Here is a 26,208-nt window from a genome sequence, read left to right as displayed (position 1 = left end):
ACCAGCCACATATACGACCACACGTATTAAGAATTACATCTGTTTATAAAATACATTAAATAGATTACATTAGAAACATGTTATTGTCCATGCAATGTGGAAATGTGCTTTTACACATAAAAACAATCAGGGCATCGGAATGCTTTATCATCAAGAACATAGACTACTGGGGCCTCCCGAGTGGCGCAGTGGTCTAGCTACCTAGCTGTGCCACTAGAGATCCTGGTTCGAGTCCAGGCTCTGTCGCAGCCGGTTGTGACCGGGAGACCCATGGGGTGGTGCACAATTGGCCCAGCTTCGTCCGGGTTAGGGGAGGGTTTGGCCGGCAGAGATGTTCTTGTCCCATTGCGCTCTAGCGACTCCTGTGGCAGGTCGGGCACAAAGTGTGGTGCAGTATTACCTCCAACACATTGGTGCGGCTGGTTAAGCGGGCAATTGTGTCAAAAACAGTGCGGCTGGGTTGTGTTTCAGAGTCCATACAGGAGTTGCAGCGATGGGACAAGACTAACTACCAATTGGATACCGTAAAATCAAAAAAAGACTACTGAAACTATTGCCTACAGTAAAATTTTACTAATTATGTGCATAGGGTCTTATGGGATTAAGGCATTTGTGACCACTGAAGCCGAGGAGATTTTAAATCAAATACCAGCAAAATGGTTTGGTTGTTCAATGCGAAGATGAACACTGGGTATAGTGATTAACATGTTTATTGAAGTATTCATTTGAAAGAAATACAATAACAGTGGTATCAGGAATGTGTGTGTATTTGTAAGGTTTTATACTGTGACCATGATTGTTGTGTGTCTCGGAAAGGCAATGCTGTTTTAAAGAGAAAAAAGCTACAGATGAAGTAACAAAATAATGATATAACAAAACAAATTAAAAGACGGAAATAAAAGTAGGGGCAGAGGCAATTGTAGTAGTAGTTAAGACAATCCTACTAACAGAGGCATCCTAAATATAAGATCCTGAATAGTCACCACAGCATCACCTTTATTTTGCCTTTTACAACTGGATCCCAATCTCATATTGTCATGTACTGTCATGTTGTGTCTTGTTTCTGTCCTTTCCCTTCACCCTGTCTCCCTCTGCTGGTCGTTGTTAGGTTACCTTTTCTCCCCCTCTTTTCCCCAGCTGTGCCTTGTCTCCTCCTAACTACCTCGTCACCCCTTTTCCCACCTGTTCCCTTTTTCCCTCTGATTAGTCCTCTATATCTCTCTCTGTTTCTGCTCCTGTCTTTGTCGGATTCTTGTTTGTGTTGTTCATGCCTGAACCAGACTATCGTCATGTTTGCTGCAACCTTGTCCTGTCGGAACCTGCCGGTCCATCTGAGCCTACGTTTTGTTTTGTTATTAAAGAAGCTCTGTTTACGTTAATTCGCTTTTGGGTCCTCATTCACGCACCGTAACAGAAGAATCCGACCAAGAATGGACCCAGCGACTTCGGATCCTCTCCACTCAGCCGTCGAGATCCAGGGAGCGATGCTAGGCAGACACAAGCAGGAATTGTCTGCTGCTCGGCATGCCGTTGAGACCCTGGCCACCCAAGTCTCCAACCTCACAGAACAGGTTCACCATCTCCGCCTCGATCCACCGGCCACTTCCAGGGCTTTCGAATCTCCGGAGCCCAGAATCAATAACCCGCCGTGTTACTCTGGGGAGCCCACTGAATGCCGCTCGTTCCTCACCCAGTGTGATATTGTGTTTTCTCTCCAGCCCAACACTTACTCCAGGAGCACTGCTCGTGTCGCACTCTTGCTGCCTCCAGTGGCTGGAACGAGCCGGCTTTGCTCGCTCGTTTTCTGGAGGGTCTCCGCGCAGAGGTAAAGGATGAGATTCTCTCCCGGGAGGTTCCTTCCAGCGTGGATTCCTTGATTGAACTCGCTATTCGCATTGAGCGACGGGTTGATCTTCGTCACCGAGCTCGTGGAAAGGAGCTCGCGTTCTCCGTTGCCCCCCTCTCCGCATCACTACCATCTTCCTCTGCCGGCTCGGGTGCTGAGCCAATGCAGCTGGGAGGTATCCGCATCTCGACTAAGGAGAGGGAACGGAGAATCACCAACCGCCTCTGTCTCTATTGCGGTTCTGCTGGTCATTTTGTCACTTCATGTCCAGTAAAAGCCAGAGCTCATCAGTAAGCGGAGGGCTACTGGTGAGCGCTACTACTCCTGTCTCTCCTTCAAGATCCTGCACTACCTTGTCGGTCCATCTACGCTGGACCGGTTTGTCAGCTTCCTGCAGTGCCTTAATAGACTCTGGGGCGGAGGGCTGTTTTATGGACGAGACCTGGGCTCGGGAACATGACATTCCTCTCAGACAGTTAAGGGAGTCCACGGCCTTGTTCGCCCTGGATGGTAGTCCTCTCCCCAGGATTCAGCGTGAGACGCTACCTTTAACCTTCACTGTTTCTGGTAATCATAGCGAAACCATTTCTTTTTTAATTTTTCGTTCACCTTTTACACCTGTTGTTTTGGGCCATCCCTGGCTAGTTTGTCATAATCCTTCCATTAATTGGTCTAGTAATTCTATCCTCTCCTGGAACGTCTCTTGTCATGTGAAATGTTTAATGTCTGCTATCCCTCCTGTTTCCTCTGTCTCTTCTTCACAGGAGGAGCCTGGTGATTTGACAGGGGTGCCGGAGGAATATCACGATCTGCGCACGGTGTTCAGTCGGTCCAGGGCCACCTCTCTTCCTCCACACCGGTCGTATGATTGTAGTATTGATCTCCTTCCGGGAACCACTCCCCCCCGGGGTAGACTATACTCTCTGTCGGCTCCCGAACGTAAGGCTCTCGAAGATTATTTGTCTGTAGCTCTTGCCGCCGGTACCATAGTCCCCTCCTCCTCTCCCGCCGGAGCGGGGTTTTTTTTTTGTTAAGAAGAAGGACGGGTCCCTGCGCCCCTGCATAGATTATCGAGGGCTGAATGACATAACAGTGAAGAATCGTTATCCGCTTCCTCTTATGTCTTCAGCCTTCGAGATCCTGCAGGGAGCCAGGTTTTTCACTAAGTTGGACCTTCGTAACGCTTACCATCTCGTGCGCATCAGGGAGGGGGACGAGTGGAAGACGGCGTTTAACACTCCGTTAGGGCACTTTGAATACCGGGTTCTTCCTTTCGGCCTCGCTAACGCTCCAGCTGTCTTTCAGGCATTAGTCAATGATGTCCTGAGAGACATGCTGAACATCTTTGTTTTCGTTTACCTTGACGATATCCTGATTTTTTCACCGTCACTCCAGATTCATGTTCAGCACGTTCGACGTGTCCTCCAGCGCCTTTTAGAGAATTGTCTTTTTGTGAAGGCTGAGAAGTGCTCTTTTCATGCCTCCTCCGTCACATTTCTCGGTTCTGTTATTTCCGCTGAAGGCATTAAGATGGATCCCGCTAAGGTCCAAGCTGTCATTGATTGGCCCGTCCCTAAGTCACGCGTCGAGTTGCAGCGCTTTCTCGGCTTCGCGAACTTCTATCGTCGTTTCATCCGTAATTTCGGTCAGGTGGCAGCCCCTCTCACAGCCCTTACTTCTGTCAAGACGTGCTTTAAGTGGTCCGTTTCCGCCCAGGGAGCTTTTGATCTCCTCAAGAATCGTTTTACATCCGCACCTATCCTTGTTACACCTGACGTCTCTAGACAGTTCATTGTCGAGGTTGACGCGTCAGAGGTGGGCGTGGGAGCCGTTCTTTCTCAGCGCTCCTTCTCTGACGACAAGGTCCACCCTTGCGCGTATTTTTCTCATCGCCTGTCGCCGTCGGAACGTAACTATGATGTGGGAAACCGCGAACTGCTCGCCATCCGCTTAGCCCTAGGCGAATGGCGACAGTGGTTGGAGGGGGCGACCGTTCCTTTTGTCGTTTGGACTGACCATAGGAACCTTGAGTACATCCGTTCTGCCAAACGACTTAATGCGCGTCAGGCGCGCTGGGCGCTGTTTTTCGCTCGTTTCGAGTTCGTGATTTCTTATCGTCCGGGCTCTAAGAACACCAAGCCTGATGCTTTATCTCGTCTCTTCAGTTCTTCAGTAGCCTCCACTGACCCCGAGGGGATTCTCCCTGAGGGGCGTGTTGTCGGGTTGACTGTCTGGGGAATTGAGAGGCAGGTAAAGCAAGCACTCACTCAAACTCCGTCGCCGCGCGCTTGTCCCAGGAACCTTCTTTTCGTTCCCGTTCCTACTCGTCTGGCCGTTCTTCAGTGGGCTCACTCTGCCAAGTTAGCCGGCCACCCTGGCGTTCGGGGTACGCTTGCTTCCATTCGCCAGCGCTTTTGGTGGCCCACCCGGGAGCATGACACGCGTCGCTTCGTGGCTGCTTGTTCGGTCTGCGCGCAGACTAAGTCCGGTAACTCTCCTCCTGCCGGCCGTCTCAGGCCGCTTCCCATTCCCTCTCGACCGTGGTCTCACATCGCCTTAGATTTTGTCACCGGACTGCCTTCGTCAGCGGGGAAGACTGTTATTCTTACGGTTGTCGACAGGTTCTCTAAGGCGGCTCATTTTATTCCCCTTGCTAAGCTTCCTTCTGCTAAAGAGACGGCACAAATCATCATCGAGAATGTTTTCAGAATTCATGGCCTTCCGTCAGACGTCGTTTCGGACAGAGGTCCGCAATTCACGTCTCAATTTTGGAGGGAGTTTTGCCGTTTGATTGGGGCTTCCGTCAGTCTCTCTTCCGGCTTTCACCCCCAGTCTAACGGTCAAGCAGAACGGGCCAATCAGACTATTGGTCGCATCTTACGCAGTCTTTCTTTTCGCAACCCTGCGTCTTGGTCAGAACAGCTCCCCTGGGCAGAATACGCCCACAACTTGCTTCCTTCGTCTGCGACCGGGCTATCTCCTTTTCAGAGTAGCCTCGGGTACCAGCCTCCGCTGTTCTCATCTCAGTTCGCCGAGTCCAGCGTCCCCTCCGCTCAGGCTTTTGTCCAACGTTGCAAGCGCACCTGGAAGAGGGTCAGGTCTGCACTTTGCCGTTATAGGGCGCAGACTGTGAGGGCTGCTAATAAGCGTAGAACTAAGAGTCCTAGATATTGTCGCGGTCAGAGAGTTTGGCTCTCCACTCAGAACCTTCCCCTTAAGACCACTTCTCGCAAGTTGACCCCGCGGTTCATTGGTCCGTTCCGTATTTCTCAGGTCATTAATCCTGTCGCAGTTCGACTTCTTCTTCCGCGATACCTTCGTCGCGTCCACCCGGTCTTCCATGTCTCCTGTATCAAGCCCGTTCTTCGCGCCCCCGCTCGTCTTCCCCCCCCCCCCCCCCCCCCCCATCCTTGTCGAGGGCGCACCCATCTACAGGGTCCGTAGGATTTTGGACATGCGTCCTCGGGGCCGTGGTCATCAGTACCTAGTAGATTGGGAGGGGTACGGTCCTGAGGAGAGGAGTTGGGTTCCCTCTCGGGACGTGCTGGACCGTGCGCTGATCGATGATTTCCTCCGTTGCCGCCAGGTTTCCTCCTCGAGTGCGCCAGGAGGCGCTCGGTGAGTGGGGGGGTACTGTCATGTACTGTCATGTTGTGTCTTGTTTCTGTCCTTTCCCTTCACCCTGTCTCCCTCTGCTGGTCGTTGTTAGGTTACCTTTTCTCCCCCTCTTTTCCCCAGCTGTGCCTTGTCTCCTCCTAACTACCTCGTCACCCCTTTTCCCACCTGTTCCCTTTTTCCCTCTGATTAGTCCTCTATATCTCTCTCTGTTTCTGCTCCTGTCTTTGTCGGATTCTTGTTTGTGTTGTTCATGCCTGAACCAGACTATCGTCATGTTTGCTGCAACCTTGTCCTGTCCTGTCGGAACCTGCCGGTCCATCTGAGCCTACGTTTTGTTTTGTTATTAAAGAAGCTCTGTTTACGTTAATTCGCTTTTGGGTCCTCATTCACGCACCGTAACACATATAGCTAGATTGACATTGGAAGGTCATATTTTGAAGACGGTTAGGACGGTGAAAAGGTGCAAGGTTAAGGAATAACAAAGTTAAACAAGATCAAAAACGTATTTTTTTTTTTTTTGCAATTTGTACAAACATAAGTAAACTTCAACTATGTAATTCCACTATACTCAGTATTTAAATCAACATCAATGTTTTTATTGTGTGTTAGAATTACCATAGCAAGAAAGTCAATCATTTCACAGGCTAGGTTAGAGATGCAAGTTAATACGATACAGAAACATGCGGAGAGAAGGAACTATACACTGTAAGGGCCGGAAATCAGAATAAAGATCATAAAGAGAAACTCCATTTTCCCAGCCACAGATTTCCACCCTGAATCTCTCAACTGCAGTTTTCTAGATGACAGAGACACCAGCGAGATACCAGATGACAGTCTAAAGAGACACCAGACATGGAGAAAGTGAGAGAAAAATACTACTTTCTACACTAGTTTACCATTGACACTTGCTCACACACTGTTCCACTTTCCAAATACTTTCCTCAACACTTTCAAAGTTAGACTTCATAAACACAATCAGTCTTCGCCCTTTAAATAAGGTTCTGTACGGTTTGCAATTGGTAAACGTGCAGCTAAAATCTGCTAGATGTGAACAATCTGTTGGAGTCGAATTCGAAATCAATCGAGAAGACACTAGTAAAAACAAACGAGCTGAATCCATCTCTTTTCTTACACTTTTATCCCTCAACACATTGCCAATTTCTCAAACCTACTGTCCAGGAAAACCCATCCTCCAAACCCTCCACTGTTTCTTTCCTCTTCTACCTGTCCAATACAAATGGAAGTACAGTTCACCCCACAGGGATGCATTGTTACAGATGTAAGATCTTCATTTTAGCCAGTTGTAGGAAAATAATCCTGCAGCAACAAGAAATGTAAATTAATCTACATTTTTGTAGGGGTTGATAGACACACTTTAGAAGCCTTTTAAAAACTAAAATACACTACAAGTTTGCATTTCCTGCTATGCAGGAACATTCTCACCAACAAATGAGTGATCAAATAAAGATCCTACATCTGTACGGTTGCTCCTTCTTACTTCTATTAATAAGTTTCTGTCGATAACAGAGACTCTTGAAGGTAAACGTTCAATACAATCTACACATCCCAAACAACAGCAATAGCTTTGCAATGCAACATATTTCTGTGTATAACATATCATATCAATTGCCTTTGTAAATTGATCAGTTGATCTTAAAAATGTAATTCCTTATACAAAAACTACCGTACATTAAAACAAATTATTATTTAAAAAAATATTGGTGTTGAACTATTTCCTACCCATTGTGCTGATGACATCAGTAAGCAACATCAATACACTTTTCTTTAAATCTCCATACAGAGAACATGTAAATTAAGTTGTACAAAGTGATTGGTAGGTCTGCATCTATCGTGGAACTACATCTGCCTAGCTAACAATGTGTTTAAACATACTCTAATTGAATCCCAACAATGAAAAAAATAAAAAAGACAATTCTTCAACATGTTTGGATTTTCCTGGATCACACACACATATCTCTGCATTACTCTTCTCAAAAATCCTCCTCGATGAAAATACTGATAAAACAGGAGCCTGTCCGTTAAGACAATTCCTAATGGTACAAGTAAAGTATGCTATAATTCACTAAACTATTACCCAACTACAGGCTGCTACCAGGAACCAGTCCCTGAAAGGGTACAGACAAAAAAACACAAAACATCTTCTACCAAGATTACTTCTAGAAAAGTGTAAAATGAAAAGAACATTATAAAATGATCAGTAATGCCCAGGGCTCAAATGTTAATGTTGGACATGCCGAAAAAATGGCCGTCATCTGTTTGTGTTTTTACTAACATCACAGAGCTTTTCAAATTCCAACTCCCACACTCATCTTTTTACTCTATAATTCTCAAATACTATGGTGGATTTTTATTCAAGATCTCATTTTGTCCAAAGGGTCTTTGACAATCACTGTTATGTCACTCAAATTACAGCTTTGATTCTTCTATCTTCAAAATAACACAACATAAGTGTCTGTATTTTGACTTAGGCCTGATTAATACACATCTAATAAGCACTTGTAAATAACCAACATCAACAGAAAGGTTTACCTAACTAGTTACAAGTTAGCTAGCTAAACTGATACTTGCTGGGAGAATCTCCTCCCCAAAACAAACCAAAACCATCGACTGTTAAGGCTTTCTCTTAAGACTGAACAGTTGAGAACTCAACCAACACAGTTACTGGACTCTGAAAACAAATTCAATACACATGAATGTTTCCTATTAACACCTCTCCATTGGATGCCTGTTCAAGGAGACCATGTCCTATTCGATGATGGGTGCAGAGCGATCGTTGGTCACCGTCTTTCTGAGCCGGACATGGGCAAATGGGTTGGTCCTGCCAGGGAGACAATGTGCATATCAGGCATGACAGGAGCTTAGACACGTTTATCGACAGTCTAAAGTCTAAAGTGGACCAGAGTTGGTGACTACTGCAATGCAGTATGTCTACTGTATAAATAATATAAATAATGCATTTACCAGGTTGGGGAGGGTGGAGGAGAGGCGAAGTCTGAGGAGAGCTGTAGTAAAAGCGATGAAGATCCTAGTGTTATTAACCCATTACATATCATATCTACATTATATTCTGTCATTATAAGCCATCTATACCTCTTGCATCAGCATTGACAGAGCCGGTCGGTCAGGGGGCCCTGCCCACTCTACCCCTTCGCCTCTGACCTTCGGCCTCAGGCTGACCTGGTTGGAGTCGGCCATGCTGTATGGGCGCGGGCGGAAGGTGCTGACCCTCTGAGGGGGGAATGAGCGCTCCTCCTCGGACTCAGGGGTCAGGGCAGGCAGGCCAGGGGAGACCAGCTTATCTAACTGACCCGTACTGGTACTGTTGACCTTAGAGAGGAGCGGGGAGCTGGAGAGAAACCAGTGGTAAATGGTTCATTTACCAAGTGTCAATATCCTTAATGACAATCGCAGGCATATTGTTCTGGCATTTCAGACTGAGGATAAATGGAGGAAAGTGGTCATGCTAACTCATCAACTGTACTGTTGATCTTGGAGAGCAAAGGGGACCTATGAGGTGCGAGAAGATTAGGACAGAGCTTAGGTGCATGGAAAGAATGAGGGTCATTCATTCTCTAAAGGCCCGGTCTCTTTGCTTGGCATGGACACATCAAAACGACAATGACACTTAGAGAAAAGAACAGCACATGTGTGTCAAAGTGTCAGTGATCTTTCTCAGCTTCCTGTGAATAAGCCAAAGTCATCACTGCCAGTTTGTAGACATCGCTATCGTACTGACAGACAATGTTGTTGACAACGTTGCAGCTAGGCTGTTAGATCAGTCAATACAGGGAAGGGTGGAGAGCATAGCGGAAGGATTTCTAGAGTTACAGTGTCAAGATTGAATCATAACCCTACAAGTTAACTTCCATTTAAGACAATAACATTTTGAGGAATGAAATGACAATATCATAACAGTTTGTTTCTATGGTAATGGACCTGCTGTCGAGGGGATCCAAGGTGTTTGGGTAGGGTTGAGTGTAGGAGAAAGGGAACCAGCCTTTCCTGTAAGGGAGAGAGGGAGGAATTGTTTGGTATTATCCGTATATAACCTAGAAAACCCATAGATTGCCTGAAGATGTAATTTCAGAACAGTCCTCAGTTGGTGTTTGAAGAATTGTAGGGTTTTGTACAGCTGAATGGTGGGTTCTAACTCTTACCGTCCCGTCCGTTCGTTCTGACCATAGTGCCACCCGTCTCTGGGCTCAGAGATGAGGAGGCTGAGAGCGTCGCCTGGCAGGAAGTGAAGTAAGCAGGCCCCGCCCACTCCACTGCCCTCTGAACCCCCAGGAGCGTGGGCAAATATGGCTTCCACACGAGACGGGCTGGAGAGAGGGAGAACTCTGTCTCTGGGCAGAGTGGAACCTGGAAGATAGAGAGGGAATGTGAAATGAATTAAATAGACATCACATTGGGAAAGAAATGGACAAGAAGTGAAGGGGAGGTATTAAAACCTACCCATAAACCCTCCCACCCGTGCCTCGCTGACTGGTCTCCTAGGCAACGGCAGCGTAGACGTTCCATACATCTCCGCTGCCTTCATCAGCATGGGATTATGGGACAGCAATGGTGTGTTCCCTCCTCCTAGCACTCCCTGGTGGTGCAGCGAGGGGGTTATGGCTCTGGAGAGAGGTGCACTGTGGGGTAGTGGAGGACTGTGAGGGGCACTGAGGGACAACGGCAGGGCCAGGCCCTGTAGGGAGTAGGATGGGGAACCCTGGCTGAGAGAAAGCACAGTGGAGGGAATCAGACTAGGAGAAAGGCTGGAGGTGCTGGTGGCCAGGAGAAGAGAGGTCTGCTGGGCTTGGCTGGAGCCAACCGTGGAGGAGGTGGATGAAGTGGTGGGAGTGTTAGCACTAGTGATAGCATTAGCACTTGTGTTGTTGTTAGCATTGGGGCTAGCTGAGGCACTAATAGGTGTGCTGGTCTGCTGAGGGGAGCCTGCCCCACTCCCTCCAATAGCCCCTCCAGTGGCAGCGAGGGAGCGGAAGGTCTGGGGTCCGGGGGAATGTTGGGGAGGGGGGATGTCACTCTGGGAAGAAGAGGGGATGGGTCTCTGCTGCTGGGAGCCACCATTCAACAAGGGAGGCACCTCCTGTACTGACAGCCTCTGAAAGAGAGAAATGGTAAGAGAGAGAGAGATAAGACAGAGAGATGAGAAGAAACAATGGAATTTTGCTAAATGACTGAAAACCATCTGAATGCTGTCTAAATAACAGAATACCCTAATCTTATAATAACTTCACTTTATCTTCTGAAGTACATGTAATTCAGACATTTGTCTGTGAATTCCTACTAATGAACTGAAACTGAAACCCCTTGTCCTCACCTGTTCTGGCTGTGCAGCGCCCAGCTTGGCATGTCGGAGGAGCTCAGCTATCCCAGATGCCCCAGAGCCCTGAGGGGCGGTGTGACGCAGCAGGTTGAGCGCCCGTTCAGGTAGTCTGGTTGGCTGGGAGCATGACTGTTGCCATGAGGACAGCTTCTGTGACAGGAGCTCTCTCACCTGGACACAGGGAGGAAGGAGAGGCAGGTTGGATGGGGGTCAGGGACTGTGTGTGTGTGTGTGTGTGTGTGTGTGTGTGTGTGTGTGTGTGTGTGTGTGTGTGTGTACCTTGCAGTGATAGTTGATGAGCAGCTTGGTGACTGAACACTGGCGGTCCACCAGGAAGCAGTATCGTCTCCTCTCCTCCGTCAGCGCCGAGCGGTAACCCACAGCAACCAGCGTGTCCAGCTCAGCCTGACGACGACTCATTAGCTCCACATACTGACAGAGGTTAGTAAACACACACATAGAAACGAATGCAGAATAACAGAAGCAGCGAAGTAGGAGATATGTGACCTTTATAATACACTGTAGGGAGAGAGGCCCATCAGAGGGACCAAAAGGAAGAAGTGACATCATATCCTGTCTGCTGAGCAGCGATAAACTAAATCCTAATCACAAAATATTATCCCTCACCTTCCTTAACCTTTTCTTCCATTGTCCACCCCTTCTTATTTCCTGTGTTCTCATTCCTAAGATTTCTCCTCTTTCTCTTCCCTATCCCCCACTTTTACTTCAGTAAGGACTGGAAGCCAAATCAGATGAGCCAGATTGCTGTTTAATCTCATCCATACGTCTGCACACACAGACTGTACAAACACACACACACAAACACTTGACTGTGCCTTGTAATGCTGAGTAAGATGATTTAGTCTGGTGGTGTTTCCAAGAAAAGCCCACAAATCTCAAGTGTCAACACACCACTGTAAGTGTTTCACCAATACACAAATGCATCATTGAAACCTTACACTCAAAGCACTACTGACACAAAATGGCGTTGTTGGATGCTAGTTACCTGCATCTCCCTATCTCCGTACTTGTTGGGGTGGCGACTGCCCTGGCTCTTCCTGCGCAGCTTCTTGAGCTGTGATTGGCAGCGCTCGATAGATTCCGACTTCGACTTGCGCTCACTTTGATATTTCTTCAACGTGGCCTGAGATCGAGAGAGAACGGGAGCGAGAAAACCCGATTGAGAGAGAGAGAGAGCAACAGATAGAAAAATAGTTAGTCAGAAAAGTGGTTGCGCTGTAGAGAGAAGGAAATATGTTAAAGGAAAATGAAATAGATAAACTCACGGTAAGATATTTAATGTCCAACTCCAGCTTTTGCTCCAACTGGGACAGCAGCTCAGAATGGAACAGCTTCAACTGTAGATCATATTCCACCATCATTCATACAGCATCACAATAGTTAACAATCATATCACCACACACACACACACACGGTAAACACTCACCACGTCCTCCAGTTGAACCTGAATCTGCCTGTGCACCTCGGCCATCTGGAATAACGTGTCTCCTGGAATCCCCAAGAAGACACAGGGATACAGAGAATACGTCATCAACACAGGATACAGAGAATACGTTATCAACACAGGATACAGAGAATACGTTATCAACACAGGGATACAGAGAATACGTCATCAACACAGGATACAGAGAATACGTCATCAACACAGGATACAGAGAATACGGCATCAATACAGGGATACAGAGAATACGTCATCATCACAGGATACAGAAAATACGTCATCAACACAGGATACAGAGAATACGTCATCAACACAGGGATACAGAGAATACGTCATCAACACAGGGATACAGAGAATACGTCATCAACACAGGATACGTCATCAACACAGGATACAGAGAATACGTCATCAACACAGGATACAGAGAATACGTCATCAACACAGGATACAGAGAATACGTCATCAACACAGGGATACAGAGAATACGTCATCAACACAGGATACAGAGAATACGTCATCAACACAGGGATACAGAGAATACGTCATCAACACAGGGATACAGAGAATACGTCATCAACACAGGATACAGAGAATACGTCATCAACACAGGATACAGAGAATACGTCATCAACACAGGGATACAGAGAATACGTCATCAATACAGGGATACAGAGAATACGTCATCAACACAGGATACAGAGAATACGTCATCAACACAGGATACAGAGAATACGTCATCAACACAGGGATACAGAGAATACGTCATCAACATAGGATACAGAGAATACGTCATCAACACAGGGATACAGAGAATACGTCATCAACACAGGATACAGAGAATACGTCATCAACACAGGGATACAGAGAATACGTCATCAACACAGGGATACAGAGAATACGTCATCAACACAGGATACGTCATCAACACAGGATACAGAGAATACGTCATCAACACAGGATACGTTATCAACACAGGATACAGAGAATACGTCATCAACACAGGATACGTTATCAACACAGGACACAGAGAATACGTCATCAACACAGGATACGTCATCAACACAGGATACAGAGAATACGTCATCAACATAGGATACGTCATCAACACAGGATACAGAGAATACGTCATCAACACAGGGATACAGAGAATACGTCATCAACACAGGGATACAGAGAATACGTCATCAACACAGGGATACAGAGAATACGTCATCAACACAGGATACAGAGAATACGTCATCAACACAGGATACAGAGAATACGTCATCAACACAGGGATACAGAGAATACGTCATCAACACAGGGATACAGAGAATACGTCATCAACACAGGGATACAGAGAATACGTTATCAACACAGGATACAGAGAATACGTCATCAACACAGGGATACAGAGAATACGTCATCAACACAGGATACAGAGAATACGTCATCAACACAGGATACAGAGAATACGTCATCAACACAGGATACAGAGAATACGTTATCAACACAGGATACAGAGTATACATCATCAACACAGGATACAGAGAATACGTCATCAACACAGGATACGTCATCAACACAGGATACAGAGAATACGTCATCAACACAGGATACAGAGAATACGTCATCAACACAGGATACAGAGAATACGTCATCAACACAGGATACAGAGAATACGTCATCAACACAGGATACAGAGAATACGTCATCAACACAGGATACAGAGAATACGTCATCAACACAGGAATACAGAGAATACGTCATCAACACAGGATACAGAGAATACGTCATCAACACAGGGATACAGAGAATACGTCATCAACACAGGGATACAGAGAATACGTCATCAACACAGGATACGTCTTCAACACAGGATACAGAGAATACGTTATCAACACAGGATACGTTATCAACACAGGATACAGAGAATACGTCATCAACACAGGATACGTTATCAACACAGGACACATAGAATACGTCATCAACACAGGATACGTCATCAACACAGGATACAGAGAATACGTCATCAACATAGGATACGTCATCAACACAGGATACAGAGAATACGTCATCAACACAGGGATACAGAGAATACGTCATCAACACAGGGATACAGAGAATACGTCATCAACACAGGATACAGAGAATACGTCATCAACACAGGATACAGAGAATACGTCATCAACACAGGGATACAGAGAATACGTCATCAACACAGGGATACAGAGAATACGTCATCAACACAGGGATACAGAGAATACGTCATCAACACAGGATACAGAGAATACGTCATCAACACAGGATACAGAGAATACGTCATCAACACAGGATACAGAGAATACGTCATCAACACAGGATACAGAGAATACGTCATCAACACAGGATACAGAGAATACGTCATCAACACAGGATACAGAGAATACGTTATCAACACAGGATACAGAGAATACATCATCAACACAGGATACAGAGAATACGTCATCAACACAGGATACGTCATCAACACAGGATACAGAGAATACGTCATCAACACAGGATACAGAGAATACGTCATCAACACAGGATACAGAGAATACGTCATCAACACAGGATACAGAGAATACATTATCAACACAGGATACAGAGAATACGTCATCAACACAGGATACAGAGAATACGTCATCAACACAGGAATACAGAGAATACGTCATCAACACAGGATACAGAGAATACGTCATCAACACAGGGATACAGAGAATACGTCATCAACTCAGGGATACAGAGAATACGTCATCAACACAGGATACGTCTTCAACACAGGATACAGAGAATACGTCATCAACACAGGATACGTTATCAACACAGGATACAGAGAATACGTCATCAACACAGGATACGTTATCAACACAGGATACAGAGAATACGTCATCAACACAGGATACGTTATCAACACAGGACACATAGAATACGTCATCAACACAGGATACGTCATCAACACAGGATACAGAGAATACGTCATCAACATAGGATACGTCATCAACACAGCATACAGAGAATACGTCATCAACACAGGGATACAGAGAATACGTCATCAACACAGGGATACAGAGAATACGTCATCAATACAGGGATACAGAGAATACGTCATCAACACAGGATACAGAGAATACGTCATCAACACAGGATACAGAGAATACGTCATCAACACAGGGATACAGAGAATACGTCATCAACATAGGATACAGAGAATACGTCATCAACACAGGGATACAGAGAATACGTCATCAACACAGGATACAGAGAATACGTCATCAACACAGGGATACAGAGAATACGTCATCAACACAGGGATACAGAGAATACGTCATCAACACAGGATACGTCATCAACACAGGATACAGAGAATACGTCATCAACACAGGATACGTTATCAACACAGGATACAGAGAATACGTCATCAACACAGGATACGTTATCAACACAGGACACAGAGAATACGTCATCAACACAGGATACGTCATCAACACAGGATACAGAGAATACGTCATCAACATAGGATACGTCATCAACACAGGATACAGAGAATACGTCATCAACACAGGGATACAGAGAATACGTCATCAACACAGGGATACAGAGAATACGTCATCAACACAGGGATACAGAGAATACGTCATCAACACAGGATACAGAGAATACGTCATCAACACAGGATACAGAGAATACGTCATCAACACAGGGATACAGAGAATACGTCATCAACACAGGGATACAGAGAATACGTCATCAACACAGGGATACAGAGAATACGTTATCAACACAGGATACAGAGAATACGTCATCAACACAGGATACAGAGAATACGTCATCAACACAGGATACAGAGAATACGTCATCAACACAGGATACAGAGAATACGTCATCAACACAGGGATACAGAGAATACGTCATCAACACAGGATACAGAGAATACATCATCAACACAGGATACAGAGAATACGTCATCAACACAGGATACAGAGAATACGTCATCAACACAGGATACAGAGAATACGTTATCAACACAGGATACAGAGTATACATCATCAACACAGGATACAGAGAATACGTCATCAACACAGGATACGTCATCAACACAGGATACAGAGAATACGTCATCAACACAGGATACAGAGAATACGTCATCAACACAGGATACAGAGAATACGTCATCAACACAGGATACAGAGAATACGTCATCAACACAGGATACAGAGAATACGTCATCAACACAGGATACAGAGAATACGTCATCAACACAGGAATACAGAGAATACGTCATCAACACAGGATACAGAGAATACGTCATCAACACAGGGATACAGAGAATACGTCATCAACACAGGGATACAGAGAATACGTCATCAACACAGGATACGTCTTCAACACAGGATACAGAGAATACGTTATCAACACAGGATACGTTATCAACACAGGATACAGAGAATACGTCATCAACACAGGATACGTTATCAACACAGGACACATAGAATACGTCATCAACACAGGATACGTCATCAACACAGGATACAGAGAATACGTCATCAACATAGGATACGTCATCAACACAGGATACAGAGAATACGTCATCAACACAGGGATACAGAGAATACGTCATCAACACAGGGATACAGAGAATACGTCATCAACACAGGATACAGAGAATACGTCATCAACACAGGATACAGAGAATACGTCATCAACACAGGGATACAGAGAATACGTCATCAACACAGGGATACAGAGAATACGTCATCAACACAGGGATACAGAGAATACGTCATCAACACAGGATACAGAGAATACGTCATCAACACAGGATACAGAGAATACGTCATCAACACAGGATACAGAGAATACGTCATCAACACAGGATACAGAGAATACGTCATCAACACAGGATACAGAGAATACGTCATCAACACAGGATACAGAGAATACGTTATCAACACAGGATACAGAGAATACATCATCAACACAGGATACAGAGAATACGTCATCAACACAGGATACGTCATCAACACAGGATACAGAGAATACGTCATCAACACAGGATACAGAGAATACGTCATCAACACAGGATACAGAGAATACGTCATCAACACAGGATACAGAGAATACATTATCAACACAGGATACAGAGAATACGTCATCAACACAGGATACAGAGAATACGTCATCAACACAGGAATACAGAGAATACGTCATCAACACAGGATACAGAGAATACGTCATCAACACAGGGATACAGAGAATACGTCATCAACTCAGGGATACAGAGAATACGTCATCAACACAGGATACGTCTTCAACACAGGATACAGAGAATACGTCATCAACACAGGATACGTTATCAACACAGGATACAGAGAATACGTCATCAACACAGGATACGTTATCAACACAGGACACATAGAATACGTCATCAACACAGGATACGTCATCAACACAGGATACAGAGAATACGTCATCAACATAGGATACGTCATCAACACAGCATACAGAGAATACGTCATCAACACAGGGATACAGAGAATACGTCATCAACACAGGGATACAGAGAATACGTCATCAACACAGGGATACAGAGAATACGTCATCAACACAGGATACAGAGAATACGTCATCAACACAGGATACAGAGAATACGTCATCAACACAGGGATACAGAGAATACGTCATCAACACAGGGATACAGAGAATACGTCATCAACACAGGGATACAGAGAATACGTCATCAACACAGGATACAGAGAATACGTCATCAACACAGGATACAGAGAATACGTCATCAACACAGGATACAGAGAATACGTCATCAACACAGGATACAGAGAATACGTCATCAACACAGGGATACAGAGAATACGTCATCAACACAGGATACAGAGAATACATCATCAACACAGGATACAGAGAATACGTCATCAACACAGGATACAGAGAATACGTCATCAACACAGGATACAGAGAATACGTTATCAACACAGGATACAGAGAATACATCATCAACACAGGATACAGAGAATACGTCATCAACACAGGATACGTCATCAACACAGGATACAGAGAATACGTCATCAACACAGGATACAGAGAATACGTCATCAACACAGGATACAGAGAATACGTCATCAACACAGGATACAGAGAATACATTATCAACACAGGATACAGAGAATACGTCATCAACACAGGATACAGAGAATACGTCATCAACACAGGATACAGAGAATACGTCATCAACACAGGAATACAGAGAATACGTCATCAACACAGGATACAGAGAATACGTTATCAACACAGGATACGTCATCAACACAGGATACAGAGAATACGTCATCAACACAGGATACAGAGAATACGTCATCAACACAGGATACAGAGAATACGTCATCAACACAGGATACAGAGAATGCGTTATCAACACAGGATGCAGAGAATACGTTATCAACACAGGATACGTCATCAACACAGGATACAGAGAATACGTCATCAACACAGGATACAGAGAATACGTCATCAACACAGGATACAGAGAATACGTCATCAACACAGGATACAGAGAATACGTCATCAACACAGGGATACAGAGAATACGTCATCAACACAGGGATACAGAGTATACATTATCAACACAGGATACAGAGAATACGTCATCAACACAGGATACAGAAAATACGTCATCAACACAGGATACAGAGAATACGTCATCAACACAGGATACAGAGCGGGATAAAAGGGCTGGGGAAAAAATACTTGTTGTGACTTCACATTGTCTGTATGTGCAATATTGTGTCTGAGGTGTCGGATCAATAAAGTAGTATCTTATCTCACATGGAGCTGTTAACTGACTGAATGATTGCATCTCTCAACTTCTCAGCCTATGATGTCAGCTGTGAGTCTGCCAATGAGGTAAAGAATGTGTGTGTCTCTCTCCCACAGCACAGTAGTTTGTGGTGTCTGGCATTTCTCCCTCCCTCCCCCTTCCTGACTGTTTGCAGCATTACAATGAGATCATGTGGTGTTGTTAATCTCTCAACAATCAACCCACTCTCCCCCTCTCGCTCAGTTCCCTCATGCTCGCTCTCTCTCTCAGCTCCCTCCCTCACTCACTCCCTACTTTCTCTTGTTCCTCCACTCTCTAGCTCGCTTCTTCTCCCATAGTCCCTTAGTGTTTCTCACCCCACCCCCCCCGGTCTCTCTCTCTCATACACCCACCCACCCAGTCACTCTCCCAGTCACCCACCCAGTAACTCACCCAGTCACTCACCCAGTCACCCACCCAGTCACTCACCCAGTCACCCACAGTCACTCACCCAGTCACCCACCCAGTCACTCAGCCAGTCACTCAGCCAGTCACCCAGCCAGTCACTCACCCAGTCACTCACCCAGTCACTCACCCACCCAGTCACTCACCCAGTCACTCACCCAGTCACTCAGCCAGTCACTCACCCAGTCACTCACCCAGTCACCCACCCACCCAGCCACTCACCCAGTAACTCACCCAGTCACTCACCCAGTCACCCAACCAGTCACTCACCCAGTTCTTTGGACCCTTGGCTGTCGCTGGCCAGTTCTCCCAGTTTGACCAGACCATCGAAGTATCCCTTGGCTGCTACCGTCACTCCTGAGAGGAAAACACCTTTCAGTGAGGGGCACCATGTAACAAAGACCCTCTAAATGGGCTTCAGGATTGGGCCTGGGTGGAATGCAGCTTCTATGCCAGAAAGCAGAGAGCCATCATTAAAATGTCCAAACAAACATGGCCTACCAACTTGCCCACCCAACGCCACTAGATATGCTATAGCACACATTATACAGTATACTGTGTGCACACCACTCTCTCTCACCTGTCAGGGCTTTCTCATAGTGTTTCCCCATGGTCACAAAGTTCTTCAGACTGGGGTTGAACTGGTCCAGAATCCCCTAGAAAACACATGACAACAAGAGACAATATTCATGTCTCCTCTTCAACTTACCACTTAGTCACAGTCTGTGATCATTGCTGCTAGCAGACTGAGTTTCAACAAAAGTGTTATGTAGAGCACTCGCCTGACTACATCTAAAGACTAATTCATTGCTCTTGGAGGCAACAAACCTACACACACTGTACCTTATACACGTTTTCTGTCATCTTGTTGACCTCGTCTGAACGAGACATGGTGTTTCAGAATGTTTATGTATTGTAGTCTCCTCCCCTGTATCTGAGGGTATTAGGCTTTACAACAGCAGACTGAAGTCCCCTGGAAACACAAAGATGGAGAAAAACAAGTGTTGTCAGGTAGCCTAGCGGTTAAGTGTTGGGTCAGTAACCAAAAGGTTTCTGGTTCAAATCCCAGAACAGACTAGGTGAAGAATCTGTTGATGTGCCCTTGAGCAAGGCACTTATCCATAGGAACATACAGGAGCAATTAGGGTTAAGAGTGTCTGTTAAAGGAGTGAAAGGTACAATTAATTCAAGTATAAAGAACTTCTATGAGAGGTCTAACCAGACACCCAAGAGAGTTATTCAGGCTGAGGTGTTTGGAGGTGACCTGGCAAATCACACTCACCCATACAGAGTGAGATGGAGGGTTTCATCAGTGGTCTATGATCCATACAGGAGGCAATGACCAGACAGCTTATCCCTAAACTACCACCCAACATGCTTGTGCTGTGACCCATCTTTTAGAGTTGTTTGGGACTGTGTAAAGACTATTCCCAAGACTTCTAGCAGTCCTATGCCGTGACCCAAGGGGAATAAAACACAGCCCACCAGTGGGTCCCAGTCTTTGGGAACCCCGGCTGCTCCTCATCAAGAGGGTGACCTTCCAGAGCTAACGACTGGAAATGTTGACTTTATGTCCTGCTCCATTATCTGATATGGGTCAACATTTTTCATGTAATCTCTGTAGGATAACAAAGGAGGGCTGTAAGGGGAAAAGCGGAGTTGAGCGTGACTTTAGCCATTTAATCCAGGGGGGAATTCTGTCACCGAACAGCTTGGTCAGTTCAGCAACGGTTCTCTCTCTGTGGTCCAATGTTGATTCAGTGCCATGACACTTGTGCCTGGTGTTGGAAAAGTCCATTGTTCTTATCTGAGGGGTTATGACTGGTCTGAAACAAACTGATAGCAGAAACATTTGGGTTGCCCTAATGTAGGGTAGTGATAAAATAATTGGTCTCAATCGCAAAAGTTAAGAAGTGTTGTGTTATTCACATCCTTATGGAAGCAGGAAATACAACCTCAGGGCCTGGAATCAAAGGAGGGTCTGACTGCTGTTTTAAGACTAAATTATTACCAAAACGTATCTTTTATGGGGGGGGGGGTTGCGTTTTTTTAACTTCATAACTCAGACGCAGAAGTGATAACAGATGTATCACAGATCACATGACCTAAGCAAAATACACCAGGGTATCCCTGTATAATACATGGTGTCTGCAGTGGTGGAGCACCTACTGGAAAAAACAGCATTTCTTACTCTAACATATAATCCAATCAAATCAAAGTATTTGTCACATGCACAGGATACAGCACGTTTAAACGGTACAGTGAAATGCTTACTTGCAAGCGACAGCACACTGAGTAACAGGCCATTCAAACGCTTCCACTATAATGCCTAACTTATTACATGACACAATCAGGAGATTGGTAATATAGACCACTTTAGGCAATACTTGTGTCATGCTTATGACACTTCATTACATGGGTTGGTGGAAATAGAGTGGGCAGAATAGACATAGTTCTGATACGGTATTATAGAACGTCTCAGAAATAATTCTAGTCATTCCAGTTCTATTCTGTAAACCTACAGTACTCTAGCCATGATGAATGTACAGTGGCTCTCACACAAGCCTCTTCTCTCTAGTGTAGTGTGTACAGCACGGTGGTCCTCGTGTGGGACAACACACACACATCTGACCTCACTCTACACTAAGGCTCACACATGCTCCTTTCAGACAACATCCTGTGTGTGTGGCATTCTGCAGCATGTCATGCATTGGCTCACTTGTTGATGCCAGTGGATGGTCATTGGGCAGACAGACATGTGTTGGATAACACTGACTGGTCAGGCTGCTGTTGAATAGACCCGATGATATCATTTGATTCCACAGATGTATGGGTTACACCTCTGTACAGTACAACTGACCTCCTGTGGACTTTTTGCAAGTACAACTATTGTTACCTATGTTCAAGGAGGCCCTGAGCTTATGTTAAAGACGTCCTCTAGCAATTTGACGTTTTCCTGTTGAATATCCCAAGTATAAATACAGTAATGTACACACACTTGAGGGTCATTTTTTTAGACCCAACTGCAAACGTCAAGGAGTTATTACCTTTACAGAAAAAAAACACGTGTAAAATCTTGATTTCAAGTGAAATTTCACATATGAAATCATGTGAAAATGTGTTTTAGGAACACTTCAAATGTGATCACGTTTTCACATGTATAGTTTCATGTTATCACATATTGCTTTCCATGTTGTCACACGTTATCGCATTAACTTCCCAATTCAAATGTGATCACGTTTTCACATGTATAGTTTCATGTTATCACATATTGCTTTCCATGTTGTCACACGTTATCGCATTAACTTCCCAATTCACATGTGATCACGTGAAATTCATGTGGTTTTTCCTGTAAGGGTTGGTCTGATGGTCTGAAGGTCTGAGGTGATGTCATTGGCCTCCCCCCTTGTTTGAGGAGCAATAGAGAACCAAAGAGGAAAGGCCCACACCCCACTTGTGTCATGTTATACCTGGACCACCTATTGAGATGTGCCTTTTGGTAAGTAAATCAGGTGTGTGAGGGGAAAAGGAGACTGGAGTAAGACTAATTGGGTAAGCAGAAGTGCACAAAGAACTTATCAATATCTGAAGAAATCCAATGAAGAATTTCCTTGATCAATATCCTATCGTTGACCGGGCAGAAACACATTTTTTGGGGTGTCAAGTAGCCTAGTGGTTGGAGCATTGGGCCAGTAACCGAAAGTGTTGCAGGATCGAATCCTGAGCTGACAAGGTAAAAATCGGTCTTTCTGCCACTGAACAAGGCAGTTATTAACCCACTGTTCCCTGGTAGGCTGTCATTGTAAATAAGAATTTGTTCTTAACTGACTTGCCTAGTTAAATAAAGGCTAGATTAAAAACCCAGGACTTCTTTCTAGCCAACTCAACACACTACCTCTGGTTCCCCATAAACGCTGATCTACAATCAGTTATGCTTGTTATGTCCTGACGGTTAGGATTGGGGTTTGGTAAACTGACCGTTAATCTGCAAATTGGGGTTTGGTAAACTGACCGTTAATCTGCAGATTGGGGTTTGGTAAACTGACCATTAATCTGCAGATTGGGGTTTGGTAAACTGACTGTTAATCTGCAGATTGGGGTTTGGTAAATTGACCGTTAATCTGCAGATTGGGGTTGGGAAACTGACCGTTAATCTGCAGATTGGGGTTTGGTAAACTGACCGTTAATCTGCAGATTGGGGTCTGGTAAACTGACCGTTAATCTGCAGATTGGGGTTTGGTAAACTGACCGTTAATCTGCAGATTGGGGTTTGGTAAACTGACCGTTAATCTGCAGATTGGGGTTTGGTAAATTGACCGTTAATCTGCAGATTGGAGTTTGGTAAATTGACCGTTAATCTGCAGATTGGGGTTTGGTAAACTGACCGTTAATCTGCAGATTGGGGTTTGGTAAATTGACCGTTAATCTGCAGATTGGGGTTTGGTAAACTGACCGTTAATCTGCAGATTGGGGTTTGGTAAACTGACTGTTAATCTGCAGATTGGGGTTTGGTAAATTGACCGTTAATCTGCAGATTGGGGTTTGGTAAATTGACCGTTAATCTGCAGATTGGGGTTTGGTAAATTGACCGTTAATCTGCAGATTGGGGTTTGGTAAATTGACCGTTAATCTGCAGATTGGGGTTTGGTAAACTGACCGTTAATCTGCAGATTGGGGTTTGGTAAATTGACCGTTAATCTGCAGATTGGGGTTTGGTAAATTGACCGTTAATCTGCAGATTGGGGCACATCCTCAAGGTCCAATTTAAGAGGTTAATTCATTTCTTGTTATTCAAACCAGGTTGGTCAATTGGGAACCAATTTTCATGCGCAATGACAACATAGAGTCTATGTCATAGACAAATATAGAATGACACAGCAAATCTATAATCAATGTACTAAAACACAAATGATCTGAAACGGCTTTTGTAATGTAGGTATTGAAAAACAATTTTTACATTTTGTTGCCAAGGATGTTTCAGAAACAGCTACTAGGCCTACATAACGTCAACAACTGAAAACTGTTCAAGCTTTGCAGGAGTTTTCAAGCGATTACACTGGTTTTGGCAACAATTACAAATGTGACAGAGATGTAACATCATAGGTGAAAAATATAATAAACAAATGTCTGTGAAACAGGAACGTTATAAACAGATTGGAGGATTTGAGGTTGTGTTTATCACTTCGACTCTTATTGGCATACATAACTAAAATCAGAAACATCTTCTCTAAACCAAGTTAAACGAATTATCGAGATGTGAAAGTGGACGAAATGAGAGACATTACTCTCTCAGCAAATCAGTATCACCAGTCTATAGCCCCATTCAGCAACACCTGTTGATCTCCAGGCCGACATATAAAACCCAGCGCAATTCATTCAAAGTTAGATAAGCAGCAAAATAGTTGATACAAATTGGAATTGTACCTTTTCTGAGCTCATTGTTGAAAAAACAGATGACCGAAACGCCGTTTGCCTTTTGTATTTATTTTCTTCTATTGCTTTCCCCTTCGTTAGTGGGGGGTTGTTTCACCCAGCAGTGCACTAAATCTCAATCCCCCCCCGCCTTCGTTCTCTGTCTCTCACGCTCTTCTTTTTTACTCACACAAATCGGCGTCAGACTTTTGGTGCCGTTCTGTACCTCTACTCACTGTTGAGCCGATTAGCAACATGCCTTCACGCACCACCCCGGACAGAACATTCACCGCGAATAAACCCCGACCGCTGCATCAAACTCCCTACCGTTAGAAGCCTCAGTTCTCTTCCGTTCTCTGTCTCTCTTTACCACTCTCCTTTTCTCTCACAATGTCCTCACTCCCGTTCACTCTCTCGCTCACTATCCCTCTCTTTCTCTCTTTCTCTCTTTCTCCCTCTCTCATTCACTCACTCACTCGGGCAGAATAACAATGAGCAAACGGGACCCGGGATGAATAGCGGTAGAGAGAATAATGACTTGAAACTTTTTAAAGCAAGGATGGCAGACCCCGCAGTCACGTATCATTGGCCTACATCCGCCACCCCCTTCTCACATTCCCTCCATTCATTCTCTTAAGTGGGCAGTAGCCCTTTGGTTTATTATTCACATAATATGAAATATGTTGCCTATAGCCTATTACTTTAAACATGTTTTTTTGGGTGAGAGTGATAAATCAATAGGAGTAAAAAATATTTGGATAAAACGTTATAAAATGAAAAAATATATTTTTTAAAACATTCAAAACTTTTCAGGTGATTCATCTGTTTGGTATGTCAAGGGGTTGAGCCAGGGTTGAAGATCGGTCTAAAGAAAAGGTTAGTGTTAGGGTTATGCCAAGATTATGGTTAGAGTTAGGGTTACAAGGCTATGGGAGGGATCCCATTTCCCTGTGCTGCCCTCGGGAGGTAATTTCTTGAGTGAAATCCATGGTTAAAAAAAAGTGAATCATTATGCCAAGATTAGGGTTATGGTTATGCCAAAATGGGTTAGGATTAGGGTTAGTGTTAGGAGTGTTAGGGTTGTGGTTGAGGCTAGGGTTGGGGTTAAACATATAGCTTTGGGTCAGTTTAATTGGGTTGTAGTAGCTACCACTGACCAACAGATGGCAGTTGTGTGACGCTAATCAGTGCAGTGCAACAAGCAGAACAGAAGCTGCTGATGAATTGGTCCATTTGGTAAC

At 44.7% G+C, this 26,208-nt stretch overlaps 1 protein-coding gene across 3 annotated transcripts; it reads right to left on the bottom strand.

The window, feature by feature from the left end:
* Positions 1-6,038: 6,038 nt before the first annotated feature.
* LOC110508650 (BAR/IMD domain-containing adapter protein 2) lies at positions 6,039-25,587 on the bottom strand. Of its 3 annotated transcripts, none has more exons than XM_021589336.3 (15): positions 24,980-25,587; positions 20,399-20,528; positions 20,136-20,211; positions 19,826-19,912; positions 12,265-12,326; positions 12,104-12,175; positions 11,824-11,961; positions 11,097-11,249; positions 10,812-10,988; positions 9,941-10,592; positions 9,643-9,847; positions 9,422-9,487; positions 8,576-8,831; positions 8,447-8,487; positions 6,039-8,303 (listed from the first exon to the last, which is right to left on the bottom strand). In XM_021589336.3, exons 2-15 carry the CDS (start codon positions 20,444-20,446, stop codon positions 8,231-8,233), a joined length of 2,106 nt encoding a protein of 701 aa, XP_021445011.2. In that variant the 5' UTR covers positions 20,447-20,528; positions 24,980-25,587; the 3' UTR covers positions 6,039-8,230. The 3 variants fall into 3 exon arrangements, with proteins under 3 accessions (XP_021445011.2, XP_036824261.1, XP_036824262.1); XM_036968366.2 differs by having other exon boundaries at positions 25,158-25,551; XM_036968367.2 differs by having other exon boundaries at positions 25,295-25,419.
* Positions 25,588-26,208: the final 621 nt, after the last annotated feature.

This window comes from Oncorhynchus mykiss, chromosome 3 (genome assembly GCF_057628025.1).
Source record: "Oncorhynchus mykiss isolate SJ-2025 chromosome 3, ASM5762802v1, whole genome shotgun sequence".
Lineage (NCBI taxonomy): Eukaryota > Metazoa > Chordata > Actinopteri > Salmoniformes > Salmonidae > Oncorhynchus > Oncorhynchus mykiss.
Note: the sequence above shows the minus strand (reverse complement) of the source record. Positions and strands in the feature narration are given on the sequence as shown.